Below are 21,144 nucleotides of genomic sequence, written 5' to 3' on the forward strand. Positions count from 1 at the left end.
AAGTCCTACACTCGGCTTTGGCTTCTTCCCTTTATGGTTTGACTTGTCATCCTTATCCTGTGACTTCTTCTGTGGGCACTCATTTGCAAAGTGTCCTTCTTGTTCACAAATGTAGCATTTCTTGGCCTCCCTAAGAGCTTTCCTTTCTTGAAAAGTTTTGCCAGAAAAATGCCTTTTTTGTCCTTGTCCTCGTTCCGAAGAAGATTTAGTCTGCTTCTTGGACGTATCAGCTTCTTGAGTGGAGGGCTTCTTTGCAGGAGACTCAGAAGGCTTTTCTGCAACATTGCCCTTGGCTGAAAACTGTTTGCCCTGGGCCCCTTTCTTGTGGCTATTAAATCCATCGGAATCTCCCTTCGACAGATTGTTGGCCACTCTTGCATTCTCTATCAACTGAAACATATTCATGACAGTAGTCTTTGTGCAGTAGTCCCTAATTTTCTTGGGCAATCCGCAACAGTACTTCTCAATCTGTTCTGACAATGGCACAAACCTGTAAGAGGTGACTGGCAATAGTGCGGCCCAAAACTGTTTATTGTACTCTTCCAAATTCGCACACTGTTTAACATTCAACTCGTGCCATTCTGTCATCAGATCCACTTCAAAAGTGTTTGTCAACCATGCAGGCGCAAAAAGCTGTTTGAATTGGACCCACGTTGTTGGGGCTTGACCCTGGTTCAACAATGCGGTCCACCATTGGAGCGCATTCCCTTTCAAGAAAGTGGCAGCCTTGCGTATCTTTGAAGATTCCGTGAAGTTGCCTCCAACATAAGCTGCATCGAACTGCTGAATAAAGGTCAAAGCCTTTAATTGGTCCTCAGTTCCTCTGAAAGTTTCAAACTTCACTCCTTGCCCACCTTCCTTGTAATCCTTAGGCTGACTCAAAGGAGCCACATTATCATAAACAGGTGCCTGTACCAGATGAGTGTTCATTCCAGCACTCGCATCAACTGTTTTCCTTGTCATATCTGCATTTTGTACGTATGGCTGCGCAAAACCAGCCATACCAAATTGTGTTCGAGGCACTCGAAACTGACCATAGGCACCCTGAAAACTTGGTTGGACACCCATGTTCGCGTACATAGGGTTACCCATGCCTGTTTGCATTGTCCCGAACACATTCCCTGGCATATAACCTGTGGAAGGTCCAGCCATAGCTTGAAACACTGAACCACCTCCAAAATAACCAAGATAAGTATTAGGTAATGGAAGGGTCTGACGCATAGCCTGTTCATTGCTCCCTTGACCATTCACAAACGGTTCCTGTCCAGCTAAAGCAAGTTGCTTTGGATCATTGGACACCGCTAGTTGCTCAACCACATGGGCTTTCCCTCGAGCATCATGAGTCCTCTGCGCATTGGAAATCTCCTTTTCTTGCAACGGCTCAGTCATGCCCTGTGTAGGAGGCTGAAAACCCTGTGTCGGAGCCTGTAAGAATTCCTGCATCCTTGGGTTGTTAGCCAACTGCTGAAACATGTCCATGCAACAACGCAGTTGAGTTCTAAACAACTTGTCCTCTTCTTGAAGAGTTGAAGGAATTTTCTCTGTGCCATGTGAGGAAGATCCCTCTTCAGGTACTTGGTCTCTCTTCTCTGCCATATCGACAAGCTCTATGTTGCTTTCACCCACAACAATCCACGTTGCACTTTTTGAAGAAAAAGTGACTATCCCGTCGATGGAACCATATAACCAGCCGGTACAACGTAGAGGGCGGTACTATTTCAATTACCTGTTAACTTTACACAGAGCATTGAGAAGGGAAGAGAACACAGTTGCGTCCAGCCACTAGAATGTCACTGCACACACGAAACCGACACCCTGTAGGCCCCAAAGACTGGCGCCCCTTTCGGTATTTCTTTATTCAAATTAAGGTAGACGATCCGACCACTTAGCACAAGCTTTCACAAAGCTGTCCAAACCTGGCGAGGGCTGAAAACGCAGGTTTTCGACCGGATTTCGATAGCATAACGGCGCAAAAACCCCTGAAGGTCAAAAACACCTGTCTAGGACGGATTCCCTCGATATCTGGAAGCTTTCTGGTGAGCTGTCACAGAAATTCAGCGGGCTGTAATTCTCTGTTTTTCACTGCCGGGAGCCCAAAAGCCTGTACACGCATCCCAAGGCTCTCACGAGGCTCCCCCGATGTTCCCTTGCAGTTTAGGTGCGAAACCCTAAACCTGCAGAAAAACACAGCAGGCTGTAATTCCCTGATTCGGATCGTTTTTAGCGGAGCGAACACGCCTACGCGTGTCCCAAGGGCTCCCGCACGCAATGGGACAATTCCCCTGTGAATTGGATGAGTTTTCACGCGAGAAAACTCTCCAAACTCGCAATCTTTTGTGATGGAACTGTGCGTACCTGTGGGGGATTAGCAATTAGCTAATCCGGTTCTTGTTCAGAAGGCTCCTACCTTGGCAAACATGCATAAACCCCTAGAACTGTACATAGGTCAAATGAGAAGCCCACTAGTGGGGCATAACATACTGTACGTAGGGGAGAAAGAGAGCAGTATGAAGCGTGCGGGGCATCACTCTCGTCACCATACTGTGCATAGAGGGCAAGGTAAGCATTCCATAGCTTCTGTACCTGCTACAATCCACCTGAGGCTGAAAATGGCGCCCCCTTTGTTGATATGCAGCTCGTTTTTGCCTCCCAAAGTGGCATAATCACTCACAGGCTGACACGTCGCCCAGTTTTCGAGTTTGGGCTTTCCCTGCTAAAAATATCTCAACTGGTGCGTCAGTTGACTTGGTAGCAGAGCAATAAAATGTTCCCCTTGTCATTCCAGAGCTAATGACGCGAACACATTTTCCGGTCAAAAATAGCAGTTCCCTAAATTTTAGGAGATGCTTCCATGGCGTCCCTATCGGTCTCCTGACCATCATTGAAGACTACCATTTGACCAACATCTACAATGTGGGTTAATTTACTGGCCCCTTTCAACTTATAAAGTTGCTGTGACTTGACGAGTGGCCCAAATTCCAGTTTGGCGCACACGAGCTTCCATACTCATCAGAATTCAGTGCTAACTGGCCCGGGCAGTCCCTGTCTGACCGACCTAGATCCCCGATGTGAGAAACCCATTTGGTTGCAGCTGTTTCACACTGGCCATGCAATGTCCACTTGTACCTTTTCAAGGGTTTTGGGACAAACAAGTAAAAATAAAATAAATATATCTAATACTTATTTACGGAAGGCAACAGGAAAAATACACCTCCTGGTGACAAACGAGATATACGAGCTGCTTGGAACCATCTTCGGATGACTAAGAAAGATACAATCAATGCTTACTGTGAAAGATTCTAGAGCTCTTTTCTACCTGCCTCTTCATTCAAGATGATCTTGGTCAGAGATTGAGCGGTTTACCTTGGGTCTACCTACAGAGATCCAAGATTACTGCTTGGAGCAGAAGTCAGCTTCTATTCAAGAGTTGATGAGTCATTCGAAGCGAGGCTTTGCCATTCACTCTGGCAGTCTGACCTACCCCATAGATGAGGCCATGACACAACGAGCCGAACACACTTTTGGGAATGAAAGTAGAAAGAAAAAGAGCAACCCAGAGAAAAAGGATGCATGACCCAAGCTTACTCTTGAAAAGAGAGCTCGCTTCATCAGAGAGGGGAAGTGCTTTGGATGCGGGGAACATGGACATATCTCCGCGAAGTGCCCTAAAAAGGCACAGAAAGAACAGAATGATAAAGACGACGATAGGCCTGAGAGTTCGAGAGCAGCTGAGGAACGTGGTAGAAAAGGCAGATAGAAAAGCAGAACTGGTACCACATGGCGTAGGACCTGCACCGAATCTAATGAATGAAAGTACAAACTTTGCCGCTTTTGGGGCAAAGTGAAGGATCAGGAAGCTCTTTTGAAGGAGCCAAGGCCAACTTTTTCTCCCTTGGAATTGGCGGCTTGATTTGGAATTACGCCCGACAGACTGACACCACATGCGGAGGTAGTTCGATTGGCACCCGGATGGGATGTTGCCATTACACCGAGCATTGGCAAACTTCGTTTGCAATGACAGGGGTGTTCAGGGCACGCGAATGACGTTCTACTCAGGATCCCTTGGTACCAGAAGAATTATGCCGTGGTTGACTATCGGGCCGAGAAAGCGACTTTGATAAATGAAGGGCTCAGAGATTGTACTTGATGAACTTCAGTTTTCTTTACTCATTCTTATGGGAGAGACCTGAACGATGGATAAAGGTTGAATATGTTTTGACCTGAACAAAAGAACGCCAAGATTTTTCTCCACACTCATGCCGATTGCTTTTTAGAGTGCCTGAAGATCATACCATTGATCTGATACCTGGAAGCACGCCACCGAACCGGCCACCTTACTGTGTGAGCCGAGTACAGAATGAAAAGATTATGAACACATTGAAAGACCTCTTGGAAAAGGGTCTTGTCCAGCATAGTACTTCACCGTATTGCTCTCCACTGCTGTTGGATTTGAAGAAAGACGGATCTTGGAGAATGTGCATCGATTATAGAGCTCTCAATAAAATCACCATCAAGAACAGATTTCCGATTCGTAGGATCGATGATATACTTTACAGGTTACGAGGATCCTCGTGTTTTAGCAGGATTGACCTGAAGAGTGGATATCATCAGATCCGAATCGCGCCGGGAGACGTCTACAAGACAGCCTTTCGGACGACTTTTGGGTTATTTGAGTTTTTGGTTTTGGCTTAACCAATGCTCCTGCGACATTTAACCGGATGATGGACATGATTTTTCAAGAGTACAGGGTATTTGTTGGCACTTTCTTTGATGATATCATTGTTTTCTCCAAGAATGAAGTAGAATACAGAGATCATATGCTTCAGAGATACATTTTTGGGACACTTTGTCTCAGCAACAGGAGTGCAAATGGATCCGGCCAAGATAGACACTATCCATGATTGGCCCGATTTGAAGAATGTCCATGAAGTTGAAAGCTTCTTGGGACTGTGTTTGTACTACAGACGGTTCATTCGAAAGTTTGCAGAGGTTGCTTCTCCTTTGCATATCTTGATACAAAAAGGAGTCCCTTTCTCGTGGGGATCCACTGAGGTGACTGCCTTTTAGACATTGAACAAGAAATTGACTACAGGACTAGATTTGACTTTGCTGGACTTGCGGTCTGGGTGCGGTCTTGATGCAAGAAGGCCATGTCATTGCTTACGAGAGCCGATTGTTCTCTAGGCCCGAGATGACAACACAGATTTATGAGAAAGAGCTTTTGGTGGTTATCCATGCTCTTACTCAGTGGCGGCATTACCTACTCGGAGCGGATTTTACTGTCTTTACAGACCATCAGAGTTTGCGCTACTTCTTGCCACAGAAGCAGCTTTCGGAAAAGCAGATGCGGTGGGCGAACATCTTGTTACAGTTTCACTTCCAGATTGTGCATGTGCAGGGACAGAAGAATGTGGTGGCAGATGCTTTGTCTCGGAAGCCGTTGGTTCTGGCTATTTCCGCGATACATCATAGGAGCTTCGAGGATATGGTCGATCAATATGCCACAGATACAGATTTTGCAGATATTTTCATACGGATACGGGATGGGGAGACAGTAGCTGGATACTCCCTTTGGGAAGGCTACTTGATGAGAAAGACTATGTTGTGCGTTACACAGCCGTTGCGGGAAAAGGTTATGACTGAATTCCACTGGCCACCTTTTACGGGTCACCGCAGCATTGCTACCACCATGAAGGGGTAGAGAGATACTTCTTTTGGCCAAGACTCAAAAAGGATGTGGAAGAGTTTGTGCGCAGTATGCAAGAAGGTCAAGTATGACAGGCATAAGGCACAGGAATTGTTACAGCCTTTACCCATACCCACCCGCCCTTGGGAAAATATTGAAATGGATTTCATTTTTGATCTCCCGAGAGCACAGAATGATCGCGATGATTTTCCGATTACATGGCACGTCTGAGACGATTGTCTCCGACAGAGACCTCATATTTATGAGTTTGTTTTGGAAGGCAATTTAGGAGAACATTGGCACGCGGTTGCAGTTCTCGTCATCGTTTCACTTGCAGACTGACGGGCAATCTGAGATTGCCAAATTCAGTGGTTTTAGATTTATTGAAGTCTTGTATCTCGGATCAGAAGACTCAATGGGAAAAGAACTTACCTTTGGTGGATTTGCCTCCAATAAATAACAAGATACACTCTCTGATGGGGAAGACGCCATTTGAGATTGTTGAATGTGTTGCGAAGGTTCCATCCTTCCTCAACACGAAAGATTAGATATTTGAAGCGGATGAATATTCACGAGACTTGGATATGGCTTTTGCCAAGGTTCGCGAGACTTTGCAGAAGTCTCAAGAACGACAGAAAAAGGTAGCAGATCGCCATCGTCGCGACTTGAAATTGAAGGAGGATGATTGGGTGCTCTTACGTTTTGAGAAGGCATGCCCAAGAAAGAAAAAGGGAAAGGAGAGGCTTTTTCCAAAGCTTAGTATGCGATACTACGGACCTTTCCAAATCACTGAAAAGATAAATGATGTCTCCTTGCGATTGAAACTGCCAGATACTTGGAGGATTCACAATGCATTGCATGTGAGTCTCTTGAAACCTGTTAAGGGTGATGTGCCTGATGATAGGGAGCCTGATGAGCAACCCGCAGTGGAAGAAAACGAGGAGACCCTTGTTCCTGAACAGATTTTGGCACATACGGATACGAAGAAGGGTAAAGTCTGAAGGCGGTTTTTGGTTAAGTTCAAGAACTTTCCTGCATTTGATGCGAAGTGGATGGAGGAGGACCTAGCAGATACTCCTCGGATTGTGAAACTTTACCTCGATGTTTTGGTTTAGCATAGTCTACTCCAAACGGAACCCAGAAATTCAGCTTGACCGAAGATTTGGTGTAGTGGGATACACAAGAGGGGAGTTACTCCGTCCCTTTGTCAACAGATGCCTTGATTTTGATACTAAAGTCACTGATGTCTCTTTGAGCTTCAGGGATACTGAGAGCTGACAGTATTCTGCTGGATGACTTCATGAAATGGAATTCCTGATAAGGATACTGATTTGTTCTTGACTTCTTTTGAGTGCAGGAATTGATAGACGAAATGATTGCAGCATTTTGGTCTGATTGATCTTGAATAGACATGGTTGCAATAGGGGTTAGTCAATCGGACATCGATGAGGTCCCGATTGGACCTAGATGTGATTGCTAGCTACATTGCCGATAAATCATGGTCTAAGATCCGAATGAATGTTGAATGTCATGTGATGTCCTATGATGTTTGGTGATGTCGTGTGATGTGACTGTCGATTTTGTACATATGCTAGATGTGTGTTCCAAGTACGTAGGTACTAACAGTTAGTGTTTGCTAAGACGGTTTATGGCTTTTGTCGGTTTTGCAAGCGTAATTGTCGATTACAATGCTTTCAAGAGGGGGGTATGTCACAAAGTGATGACGTGGCTACTGATAGCAGAAACCCTAATTTTTGCCAGAAACCCTAATTTTTGGAAATCGCGGAGGTAGAAATTTTTTAATATAAAAAAAAGAGCGACGCAAATTCTAGCTTTTTGCTACGCAAGGATTTTTGGATGAGAGAAAGAGAGTTGAATTGCTTTATTTTAACTCTCATTGAGAGAGAGAGAATTTGCTTTTGCTTTCAAGCTTTTGGGGCTCTGCTTTTGGGCATCCCTTGTAACCTTAAAATTAGTGGTGAGGGTCTCACTACTCAGAGCATCTGGATGCAGAGTCTGAGAGTGAACCCCGAGCCACTCTCTTGTACTTTGACATTGATTAATACATAAAGAAATACCGAAAGGGCGCCAGTCTTTGGGGCCAATATCTCTAGGCACGGAACTCCGCCGGGCCAGTGCAAATCTATTGTGATCTGTGAATTGTTTTGAAGCGGTTATTTGGTGCCGTCGCGATTGATTCTTGACTTGGAGTGTCCAAGTCTGCTACAAGAATTTTTTTTGCTTGTTGCGGTAGCACGAACCCAAGTTCACTTGGGCGTGTCGATTCCTAATCGTGTTTTTTGAAGAGTGACAGGAATCCCAAGAAAGAAGGGCTTGTCCAGTCTCCCCTTGTGTCTCTTTTCACTCATTGAGAGCGGACCGTGCACTTAGCGGCCGGCCACTCGACGTGAGGTGGGAAAAAGCAACCTTGGTGTGAGCGCAAGGCCGTCGAGGGGTGCGCTCGCAGAAAGGAGTAGAACTCGGGTGAAGAGAAGATCCTTCTCAAACATGGTTTGCAAGCGAAAGAAAACCTCAAGAACCTCAAGAACCTAAGAACCCAAGACCCTGAAGAACCCAATTTCCTGGTGAACTTAAGAACCAAATATCATAGTGCATGGTCATCACCCGAAGCGGAATGGATACTTCGCATACAGGTGATGAGCATGAGAGAGGCGACGAAGAATTTTCCCCACCAGGAGATTTTTTTGACTCTCCCCCTTCGCCATCTACGCCACCAAGTGTCCCAAACCCTATGGAGGCCATGGTCAAGCAGATGTTGGACATGATGGCACAACAGCAATAAACGAATCGAGTTGCGTTGGCACAATTAGCAAGCAAAGCAGAATAACAGGAAGCTAAGGACCGCGAACAAAAACAAAATCGCATTGCTTTAGAACGCGAGCGCGACGCAAGAAAAGAACGAAGAAAGGAGGAAGCGGCAGCTCGAAGCACGGCCTTGGAGATCGAGCGTGAGGCTCAATAAGAACTACGCACTCAAGAATTGATTCGACAAGTACTAGCCTCGAAGTCTGAACCACCCAACGATCGTGGGAGTTCCTCAAGTGGCGCAAGCCACGATGCCGATTCCAACCATCCAGTCACAGAGAAGTTGACTTTCAGTAAGTATGATGGTAAGATGGATGCTACGGTTATTCATTCTTGGTTGCATCAATTTAATGCTTATTTTGCGACAACTAAGAAGACAGGAAATAGCAAGGTTTTGATGGCAGCTATGTACCTTGCCGGTGATGCCATCAATTGGTACCACGCATGGCAAGAGGCACAGCTAGCCACACACCTAGAGGAAGCCGACGAACTCACGGCCCCTTCCTTCAATTGGGTTGATTTCCAAGACAAGCTCAAGGCGCGGTTTATGCCACCTCAGTACCTCGCACGATTAAAGGATGATTGGCGCGCTCTCAAGCAAAATGGTATGCCGATTATGTCTTTCTCTAATGGTGTTTTGCAGCTAGGTACCCAATTACACAAGTCGGATGATGAACGCAAAGAGGCATTCCTTTATGGATTGGACGAGTATATCAAGTACGATGTCGAGGTGCTCGATCCAATCGATCTCAACAAGGCGGTTGCGATTGCTCTCGCACAGGAGATGAAGCACAACAAGGGAAAGCCTAAGGAAAACAAGACTTCGACAAGTACCTCGCAGACTTCTCAGAACCCTCAGAATGGTAAGAATGGTAACTCTTCTAATCAATCTTCCAACAGTCTCTCAGAAAAGAATTCTTCCAATGAAATCTAAGGGTAAGGCTAACACAATTGCTAAACCTAAGCTTACTCCATATGAAAAGGCAGCACAAGGAATTGTAGGAGGATACATCACATCGGAAGAGCAAAGCACTTATTCTAAGGAAGGTCGTTGTTTTCATTGTCACATTAAGGGTCACATAAAAAGAACATGTCCTAAGCTTGAATCGAATGAATCTAAAGAATCCACAGAATCCACTTCCTCTGTCAATGCAATTAATGATAACACGAGTGTGCCCCAAGTTTCTCATCTTATTTCACATTGATGATTCTCTCATTAAATGTTATGGTCGTACGTCGGGGCAGCGTTTTGTCATATTGTTTGACCCAAGTAGTATGCATGATGTGATCAGTTCCTCTCTTGTTGAGAGAGTCCGCCTCGAAGTTAGTCAGAGCTCTCCTATCGAGGTCTCTAGCTTTCTTCCCAATATGGACGCTCTCATCACGGAGGAGTGCCTTGATGTGTTGTTTGCAATTCAAAAAGCCGCCTTCACTAGAAGATTTGTTGTCTCTCCTCTCTCAGGATGTGATATGATATTGGACATTCGATGGTTTCGTGATGCTAACCCCCTCATTGATTGGGAGGCTAACACTTTCACTCTCAATGCCAAAAGTGATTCTCCCATTGTCATTCATGGAGAGGACATTGTTCATTCTCCATCTCTCATTGCTAATATGCAGGACAAGATTGAAAGGATTCAGGAGAAGGAGACTCTCTCAGTCTCTTTTTCTCCAAAGCATGACACACAGGATTTGCATGATTGTGAGCAACATGATGATTTGATTGACAATAATCAGCATGATGATTTGGATGATAAAGACAAGCATGATGATTTGCATGAAGAAGATGTGATTGTTTACAAGGATGATGTGTTAGTTGATGCTTTTTCTAGCGAAGCTAACCTCGTTGCAGATTCGATCAATCACGAAGGATCGATCTTGGCTCTCGAGCTTAGGTCCAAAGAACTCTCACAGGAAGTATTATGTGTTCGCATGATTGATACGCACGCATTGTTCGAATGTTTCATTCGTGATCGTTTCCTGTATTTTAGTCAGCATCGTTATGTGATCCCTTTTCCTAGGCATGACATATTGTATGTTAAGCACGTTTCTCTCATGGATGAGCACGAATGTATGCGGATTTCTCATGAAAAGCTGAAAAGTATGCATTCAAGGAAGTCACATTTCATGTTTCTTCCTTGGCACACAGTTATAGAAAGAGCACATGAAAGTATGAGCACCAAGCATAGGCATTTCCGTTGTGAATTGCCACAATTGATTGCTTTAGTTCAAAAGAATGATAAGATTCGATCTCATTGTTTGCATGTATGTGGTGAACGCTTTAGCACTTCGTCTATTTGTTCATCTACATTGCATGCACAGTCTTGGAGGAAGACAAGATTTTTTCCACTCACTTTACATGGAATGGGTATGTTCATGGTTTTGTGTTGGAAATGGTTTCAGGAATTTTCAGCCATGGAGATTCTTGAAGAAGAAAGAAGCATGATACTCGACAAAGTTGAAGCATCGAAGGAGCCACAAAAGACTGTCGCTTTCGGCGCGGCTCAAAGAAGCAAGCGTTGCAGACCTTTATGAAGTTGAAGTACCGCACGACCCACACATCACAGTGGGCCGGCGAAGAGTCGCTTCCAGGATTCCGGATATTATTGGCGATCTCTCTCGACGCCATACAGTTCGGTACTAGTACCTCACTTTGAAAAGGAGGGGATGTCACGTGACACATCCAACCCTCTGTGTCCGTGGACAAGCTACATCATGATCAGGGTCCAGTCAGTCCAGTCAGTCTAGATTTAGAAGTGATCTGGCACTTTTGTGAGTCTATTCGTAGACCGTGCATGCCCAGTCACTTAGTATAGATGCATATCCTCTGGTTGCACACAGCATGATCATCAGTATTCCCACCAGAATCCATCAGATTCCATCAAGGGATTTTTCCAATGTATTTAGCCTATTTTATTTAGTTTTGGTATCTTTCACTTATTAATTTAAGTGACTTTCCAACAAAAGTAGGTAGGGCAATTTTGCTAAGTTTGTATATAAGCAAACTAGAGCTAGCACTATTTGGCAGAAGAGGCAATAGGAGCCAAGCTCCGCAAGCAACTTCTCACAAGACCCTTGGTGGATTCTCTCCAAGCAAGAACCATTGTCCAAGGCTTTCCCTCTCCTAGCGTTTTTGGGAAGCATCACCAAGCCTGGCGTTTCTGCATTAGCGACCCATCGCCACAGGAACCCCCCCCCATCAGCTAGCGTTTTTGGATATCCCAGATCCTAGCGTTTTTGAAGCAGCATGCCCTAGTGTTTTTTGTTCACATCAGCCCTAGCGTTTTCTGACATCAGATTTCAGCCATGAAATAGTTGCAGATTCCAAGCAATGAAGACCATCAAGATCAGCCCAAAGAAGTAGCAGATTCGAGCCGGAAGACCATCAGTTTTCAGCCTTTAGGAACCTCAGTTTTCAGCCCTAAACCTACAGATTTTCAGCGTCAAAGAACCACAGAAAACAGCCCCCCAAATCAGCGTTTTGGACTAATCGCAGATTTCAGCCCATAGCGTTTTTGGACAGCAGTAGGAAGATTGCAGATTTCAGCCCTTGGGTCGACTTCGTCATCACCGTCGTCATCGTCGACATAGCCTAGACTTGCATCAGTCACATGCATACCATTTGTACCAGATTGTGTAATCATAAGTAGATCACTCTCGCCAACGAGAGTGGGGCCTTCGGAGGAGGGTTTTACGACGTCTCTGGTGTCGTCTCTCTCTTCTCTCTCTATCTCTCAATCTCATACACTTGCACGCACAGTGTCCATTCACTTTGTTTGAGATCATAGCATTCTCTCATTACCTTCCATAAGAACAAAAGGAACCTTGAGCACAGTTGGGAGCACTCATCTTGAGCAAAGCGCAAACATTCATTCCACTGCACCTAACATACGCATTCTCACATCAACTCCAAATCGAGACTGGCTGATTTCGAGGGGTACCAATAGGGGCTAGGGTATGTCACCTATGCAACTTAGAGCCAGAGACAGAGCTGCACTACACATGTCATTGCCCGACGTACTATGAGATACGCGGCCGCTTCCATTGCCTGTTTAGAGAAGGTTTTAGACCATTTCCTAGAGTCATGAGATACGAGGATGAGAGATGTCTCGGATTGTTCCTGCTAGAGCTGTGCAGACTTGAGGAAGGCTTGCTGAGGACATCAGGGGAGAGACAGTCTCAGAGACGAATCACAAATTTCTTTACACCAGCCAAGGGAGAGCCAGAGGAGCAGTCATCACAGCAGATCTCAGAGCCCACCCACACTAGAGGTATGTTGCTTGACCGAGCCGTTGAGCTAGGCAGATCCAGACGCCCGCGACCACGGGGGGTCTCCCACCATCGACGAAGGCTGCCCAGCAGAAGATACAGATCACTCTAGCTCGACATGCAAGACGCCCAACAAGAGTACTGACCATGGAGGAGGTTGATGAGATTCGACAGCGATCGATGAGAGATTTCATTTGAACCCAGCAACCCCTCCCCCCCTCCCCCCCTCCCCTATAGCTCGTCTCAACTTTGAATCAGTTTCCGATTCATTTCCTTAGTGTTTTAGTGTTAGTTCTTTGTAATTTCCGTACTTAGACATGATATCAGATTCACCAATTGTAACTTTTTGGTCTCATAGGTCATTTTGGCCTTTCGAAGACGTTAATATAACATTTCATTTCTCTCTATCTCTAACCCTGCTCAATCTCTAGATGGAAAAACATTGTGATCCGTCTTTGGGTGTGTCTTCCGGTGTGTGTGAAACCGGCCCGTAGGGCGGTAAATATTTATTGGCGTCAATCTTTAAGAGGTGACAAGCAGACCTCAAGGTGCTCAGTTGATTAAGGGGCCTACTTTAAGAGTTTAAGGGCAGCAAATAGAGAGTAGACAGGCAGACCTCCAGGTGGTCACTTGATTCAAACCAAACCATCACCAAAGGCCCATCGTGCACAATCTTATTTGTGCAACAAGAAGCAAAGATCATTCTCATAACAGATTGGGATGTCATCCATGACTTTAATTTTTTAAACAATATTCTTGTAAAGGTGAAGGTAGCCCACAATATTCTTGTTCTTGGTTGCTGAATGTGGATCTATTGGATTGATCTCTCTGAGGTTGCGTAAGGGCTACTTAGGCTCTTTATTTGGGGAGGTTCTTGAGCTGTAGTAGGGGCTCAGTGGAGAGAGTTGACTGGCTTGAAGTGTGGACTCGACAGCAGTCCAAGTCATGAGCATGGCCATATCTCGTGTGAACTTCTCTGATGAGTGCATAAAGCAAACCACAAGTTACCACCCCCTCTGGAGTGCGTACCAAGGCGATATGGCTGATGGGAAAAAAGCAAAGAAGAGAGGCTCAGGGAGCGCACCTCCAAAAATGTAAGTTAAGCACGTGAGTTCAAAACAATGGATATTATAGTTGGCAAAATTTTCAATATTAACAGGATTACATTTACAAAAGGGGTTTTTTAAAAATTGAAATCTGAGAAAGAAGCTGTAAGTTTCTTTAGAAAACGGGGTTGTTTTATTACCTTATAGCATGTAAATATAGGAATTCTGTAAATACTCTTTGAATGCACATGGTATATATGATTTACTTATGTGTGAAACCTGCTGAGGAGAGAGGATAATGTCACTGATTTGGCCATGGCCATGGATAGGGCTGAGCATCCTGTCCATGGCTGTGGCCAAATTGGCATAATCATCTGGAGATGTACCCCTTGGCCCAATCTATTTCTTCTCCTTTTGCGTACTTGGCAAATGAAATACCCTAGTGCAATCTAATACTCCTATGTGGCTTAGACTCGCATATCTCCCAAGTGAATCCCACTAAATATACACCTCATGTATAAGTGCTTGCAAAATGCAGTCTTCAAAGAATTTACCCAGATCTGATTCCACAGTATTATTCGGTTGATGCAAGTCTTGAGGCATGGTTTTTCAGATACTAAGCTACATACGGATGCCTAATGCTTTTGTTTAGTGCTAGACTCCGAGAGAGCCTTGCATCTCTAGAGTCGGGACGGAAACGTGGTTCGCAATATCCCATATGCTTCTCTCTCTCTCTCTCTCTCTCTCTCTCTCTCATATATCTCTTTCTTGTTGTGTGCTTCATTTTTATGTAATAAGCGAAATACTATCAAAAAATACTTATTAGATCATGTGCCTCATTTCTATGTATAAGGTATAATTCTGTACCACTAATTATTTGTAGATTATGAGACTATTGGAAAATGAGAGATGACATAATATGAAATTTGAATATTGAATAACAAGAGCAATAATCTTATTCTTTTCCATGGCGCAAGTTCCGGTGTTTAAAAATGATTGCTCTTTTTCTTTCCCAAAGGTGGAAATTGTGGGGATATTGTGCTACCAATTGTTCACTATCAGTTATTTTCCATGGCATCTTTATCCATTGATGCTCAATCGTGCTGCAGAGCTTCTCTCGCTCCTTTGTGCACAAGGACAGATTCTTACAGCGGTATTAATACTTTCACTCAGCTTCTAATTGTTGATGATGTTTTTAGAACTTGTAGGGTAAGAATAGAACTATTCAACTTTCATGGAGGACATTTTTGGAAGAAAAATCCTCTCCACAAATGCTTATCAATAATACTTCATCCACATAATTCACAATGAAGAAAATGCTTAATTATAGTTCATTTACATTAAAGAAGGCTTTAACAACCCTTGTATAAGAGTGGAGTACTGCATCTCCAACTCGAGCTATCGGTTATGTTGTCTTGCGGATGGCTACAGGAGTTCATGACCAAAAAAAGTGAATTCACATGCTTCTTGGCTTCATTCAAGTATGTTATGCCAACTTCTACATGGAAAGCTCGTAAAAATTTATAGATTTTTTTCTTGGCAAGCTCGGAATCTAGTTGGAACTTGGCAAATTTAGCTAGTTAAAAAGACACTAAAGGCCGGGTTTTGGCCTATTTTTGCAAACATTGGTTTCTATTGTAGGGGTTTTGAACATATTCTTTTCTTTAGGTGGTGCGGTGAGTGAGGGACTTCATTAACGAATCGGTTACCCTCGACAGAGAAAGTACAAGCTATTTGTAAAGAGCTTCACCTACTCCATCAGATTTTTCACTCTTAGGAAGGTAGGCTTCCTTAGGAAGTCCCTTGCACTATGCATGACTTAGGCAGGACATATTCATGAGTTTAAGGTTTCAAGGTACTATATTTGTAATTGTAAGTAGTAGACCTAGGCCTACAATTTCAAGAGTATGAGTATGCATTCCTCTTTGTACATATCAATGTGAAGGACTCTTAAGTACAAAGAGGTAAATTTTCATGCCAACCAAATTCGGTTATACTTCCAGCAATGAGAACTTGAACTAAGCACAAGAAATTTTGGTTTATTGATATCCAAGCGTACATGACGCTCTCTCTGCCCCTCTACAACGGGGAAAAACTCAAGCTGTCGTATAAACAAAATAGGAGTGAAAATAGATTCCATAGCTCCCCATCACTCTCTCTCTCTCTCTCTCTCTCTCTCTCTCTCATATCATCTCAATTGGAAGATTGGTCATGCTCTCATATTGGAAATGCTAGAATAAGTAAAGAAAAGTGGGTTATGAAGTTTAGCAACAAAGTAATCATATACTTAAAAACTTCTTTCTCTATTCAAAATGCCACATCAAACTAGAGATGTAAGCAATTTATAGACTCTAATTTAACAACCCTTGCATTGGCCCATTATCACCTTGGTTTTGTTAGAGATAAAAAATTGTGGAATACTTGTAGGTGAGTTGTCCCTGCCTCTGGCAATCAAGCTTCTAAAGGCACATCTCAAGCATGCCTTGTCAGCATGTTAAAACATGCCTTCGAGGAGAGAGGGAGAGAGTCAATACAAATTTTTGATTTGTAAGTGGGTCCCTTCATTTAAGGGTCTCATGACTCTCTTTCCAACAGTTTGTTATAGAAATCCTTTCTTTAGTTTTCCAATAAGGACTTCATGTCCTTTTTTTTTCAACTTTTCTGTATTAAAATGCCAAAGTGAGCTTTCCCCTTGTAAATATACATGTCATGATTTTGCGGGAGTCCTACATTTCCTAGAGAACAATGAAATTTACATGTCACATGATGTGCCATAAATGTATCATTTATGGCTCTACAATTATGAGAGAGAGAGAGAGAGAGAGAGAGAGAGGGAAATGTGGTGGACGGTGAGCTCCACTACATTTTTTGGCGGCCCATGGTCTTCTAGTTTATTCCCAATGTTTCTTTAAAACTTTTAAGGGGAATTTGAGAGGTGGTGGATGCAAAAGTATCATCAAGGACCAACATCAATGCCTTGTGTAATTCTTGTTTTTGTTTCTTGTAGTTCTCAATTGCTCAAGTTTGTCTCTCACTTGTTTCCCTAACCATATTCTCAAAGAAGCAACCATGTGGAAGAACTAATTGCATTGGACCACTCATAATGTACGGCATCTTACTATCGTATGAGGTACGGATTTCTTTGTAATGTAAACATACATTCAAAATAATATGAACCATGCATCTAATTAAACTTAGTTTAGAAAATTTAATGAGCAACGTTTGTAAATGTATTGTTAGATATTTATGTGTGTTAATATTCATTGTGATTGCAAATGAATGGTATGAAGGACTCAGATATTTGTGACGGTAGTAGTCATGAAGCTTTCAAAGATGCCCATTACAGATCATGAGGGACAACCAACTAGCAATTGGCCACCTCATGCAACTTCAACCAATGGGCGTAATTCATTGGTATTCAAAACTTTTGTCAACCTTATAGATGGTTATCTTTTATTGTCTTACATATTATTGTTGCCTACAATTTTATCTAAAATCTCTCTTCAAATATACAACTCTCAAAACCTTTGTGTTATTTTGTTGGGGTTTAGCTCATTGGGATCTCAAGGAGGGAATATGGATCTCGCGTCCATGATGTCCCAGAGGATGTGATATCAAATCCCTCAAGGTCGACCCTACAAAAAATGATTGATACAAATGAACAAGACATGGACTCAATGGTCATTCTTGCAGTTGAACAACCAGATGGTCAAAAGGTAAGGGTCTCCTTGGGGAGTGCACCTCCAAAAATGTAAGTTTGGCACGTGCGTTCAAAATAAGGGGGTATTATACTTGGCATTTAAAAGTATATATGAACATGATACATTTTAAAAATTGAAATATGGAAAAAAGCTAGAAGAAAAGGGGTTGTTTTATTGTATTACAACATGTCAGTATAGTATTTTTAGCATACCCTTTGAATGCACGGGGTATATAGGATTTTTTATAAGCGAACCCCCAAGGGAGAGTCTTTCAAATCATGATTTATGGAGAATATATTTACTTGGCTTCCTCCTTCATGTTTACTAAATTTGGTTTTCAAGTCTTGGAGATTTTTTGCTGAAAATAAATTCCTTCTCTTGCAGATAGCAATTGCAAAAATATGCAAAGAAATAAAGTTTGCTAGTAACTTAAGAAGCTCTCCATCTCATGAGAATGGATCATCAATTGTGCAAGATTTGATTGGCCATAATTTAGGAAATACATCCAACCAAGAAACATCTCTTGAGATAATTGAGCAACATGAAAAGATGGAGCCCTCCTTAAATCTAAGTGAGCAAAGCTATCCATCATAAAATCTCTACAACAAAAGGTGTGTTATTAAAGAACAAAAATGGAAAAAGGGGGTGTAAGTTACTTCCAAAGAGAAAATATTTGGATTGTGATATGTAACCCATCAAACAATCAATCATAGATTCTTGAAAGGGAAATTAAGATCACAAAGTTTCAAATTTTTGCTTGAGTTTTTAGTGCACATATTGTAAAATGTAAATGTGAAGGTATTTATGTAAAGTTATTCCAAAATCCATCAAATTTAATATTAGCATTGAGCATATGTAAAATTGAAATATCCTTTCAAACTGTTTAAGAAAATTATAGGTGAAAGTGTAATAGAATACATGAAAACAATTTAACACAAACATGTAGAATGGAGAAAATGACACGATAGTTTTTTAACAGCTAAGGCATATCTATTAAAACTAACAGCATGTCTTTGATATGATAGTCTCCAAAATCTTCAAGCATGGTAGCATACCACTGGCACTTAAGAAACAATTAGTTTTATGATTAAGGGAAAGTCAACTCTATCATGCCATTATACAAAGGATGCTGAAGTCAAAGTATAGTTTTTATTAGCCTTGGTGTTCCTTTGTCATTGATCTTTTGGCAAAGGCATCTTAGCAGTAGTCTTGTATCTAGCTAATAAGTGCCTCACTTCAGGAAAACTCATTTACAATGTTTGTATATGATACAAAAAGTTCATGAAATTTCTGGAGCAATGTTTTAAATGTAAACAAAATTTGAGTCATTGTGACACCAAGAACAAAATATCAAATTTTTAAGAGAGAGAAATTTGGTAACAAGTAAAATTTATGGCATAACTTGGACAATCATTAGACGTCATTAGTCTTTATCTAGCTATCATTAAAGTTTGAAAGCTCTATTACATAACTGTAAAGGATTTTTAACGAAATTTTCAGTTTACTAAAAAATTACTTAACTTTTTTCTCAAAAATTATAGCAAAGAAAACTCAATTTCTATCACAAAAATTCTAGGCATATGTTCACATCCACATAATGTTGAGGTACACATATTAATACAACCATTATACAACTTAAACTTCATACAATATCTAGATGCTACCTAGGGATTAATATTGGATGTGGAGTTGCTTCAAATTATGCACATACAAGTAATCTACAACATAATTACAAAGAAATATTTTTGAATTTGTCAAAAAGGAATAACAAGGTAAAATCAAACCAGAAGACCTAGATGTTCTTGGGATACAATAATTATAGTGTACTCATTAGCTTTGACTAAATGGTACGATGACAATTGAACACTCAAAGCAGATCCTCATTGGTTAGCTTGCTTTGATGGTGGATAAACATGTTATGGTTCAATCCAAGCCAAAATAGCAAAGGAAGAGAAAGTAAATATGCTTGCAAGCCATGTATGGTTTGCTATGTGCCACTCGATCTGCAAAGTCTCCACATGTACAAGTTGGACTACTTGTGATGTGAACTTCATACATCTCACCTCGGACCTATGAATTGGTTCTTTCAACCACAAATGTCTCATGCATGTTTGTCTTAACAATAGTATACTAGACAATTTGAGCTTCCATGGTCCCTGCTAAGTCAATTCTCTTGGAGGCTTGAATAAAAATTCTTGGTCAATAACGTGCATTGTGTGTTTTTGTAAATGTACTCTTCTTAATTATGAATCTTGCTGACTCCAAATATTGCAATTCAGTAGCAGTCAAGTTTGTTCCTTGTGCCACGAGCCATATGCTGGGTATTCTAGCTGGACATTGAGTGATTGTGTTACAAATCTACCACGTGTGATTTACATTGCCATTACAAAACCACTTGATTGGGCCTTTGAGCCTCTACCATAAGCAATATCTATTCCATTTTTCCAAGTTTTGATACCCCAAAAGGATGGTACGGTAGCGCTTGTACCGGTGTTTTTTATGTTTCTTTTGCACTTCTTGGCTCTAGACTCTAGCCATCCTTGGCATTGAACTCTATTGCCCTTTGCTATACGACAAATTTTTTACATTGTCTTGTGTATGTTGCTCTCCTCTACCACTAGTCGCTTCTCATGTTCTTTGTATTCTTAAGAGGCCAATTTGCTAGCTGCTTGCACACCTCTTTGATTATGAGCAACGTTTTGCGTCAGGTACTCGGATCAATGTGAAGCTCTTCCTCACAAATGCTGTGCCCTTTCTATTTTCACTTCTTAGATACCGTAATATCATCCCCTTTAACTATTCGGTGTTGATAGGGAGGAGTACCTCCGATTTGATCCTCAATCTCTCTTGTAATAGTTGTTGGGGTGAATGCGCGCCCTTGTTCTACTCGGTGAGCCAACTTTTCTACAGAAGGTCCAGCCCCATTGTATCTACCCTCCACAGAAAGTTATCATTTTTATGCTTTGAAGCAAAGAGTTCAATAGATCATACATGCATGCATCATACAAGCTCAACATCTCTTTGTTGCCCGTGCCTGCTAACCAACTCGCATGCTTTGTTTCTACCAAGTTTGTTGTAAGAATGAATGACAAATCCTCCATTCCTATAACACAATTGTTATCAATGACATTATAAGATGTTTTGAATGAAGTTTACTCAAAATATAGCCTAGTAATGTTTACCCTAACAAAGTGTTTCCTCCAGTGAGGGTACAATACATGCCACCAACTTAGCCAACAATCCATTTGTGACAAATGGATTGTTGTAGTCTGCCACTTTGCCACATACCCACCAAGCTCATATATTCTTGTATAAGCTAGTCACTTCATCCTCACTTCTTGCACAACGCCATGATTCACACAAACGCTTGTGCTCATCTTGGAAATTCTTGTACAAATATTGAGTTGTGTGAATTTGAAAGATTGCGAAACAAGCACAAATGCTCTCTTCCCTCCATCGTTAAATACCATGCGGATTGCTTTCCAGTTTGATCTTGCCTCATTGGCCATGAATCTTTGAAATCAATTGGACGGTGTCTATTATTGAGCAGCACGACATTAATTATTTCTCAAAACATGATCTTCGCTTGCATGTCTTTTCGTTTCAAATCACATAC

At 42.1% G+C, this 21,144-nt stretch overlaps 1 protein-coding gene across 1 annotated transcript in view; it reads left to right on the forward strand.

Moving 5' to 3' along the window:
• The window catches only part of LOC147449517 (uncharacterized), a 31,711-nt gene extending 13,589 nt beyond the window's left edge, over positions 1 to 18,122 (forward strand). Inside the window, exons 2-6 of the mRNA XM_086522630.1 lie at positions 14,846 to 14,980; positions 16,835 to 16,957; positions 17,125 to 17,241; positions 17,379 to 17,543; positions 17,913 to 18,122. Of these exons, the coding sequence (XP_086378756.1) occupies positions 14,846 to 14,980; positions 16,835 to 16,957; positions 17,125 to 17,241; positions 17,379 to 17,543; positions 17,913 to 18,122 (750 nt within the window). The remainder of the gene's footprint in view (positions 1 to 14,845; positions 14,981 to 16,834; positions 16,958 to 17,124; positions 17,242 to 17,378; positions 17,544 to 17,912) is intronic.
• Positions 18,123 to 21,144: the final 3,022 nt, after the last annotated feature.

Source organism: Adiantum capillus-veneris, chromosome 10 (assembly GCF_014529385.1).
Source record: "Adiantum capillus-veneris isolate H3 chromosome 10, ASM1452938v2, whole genome shotgun sequence".
Lineage (NCBI taxonomy): Eukaryota > Viridiplantae > Streptophyta > Polypodiopsida > Polypodiales > Pteridaceae > Adiantum > Adiantum capillus-veneris.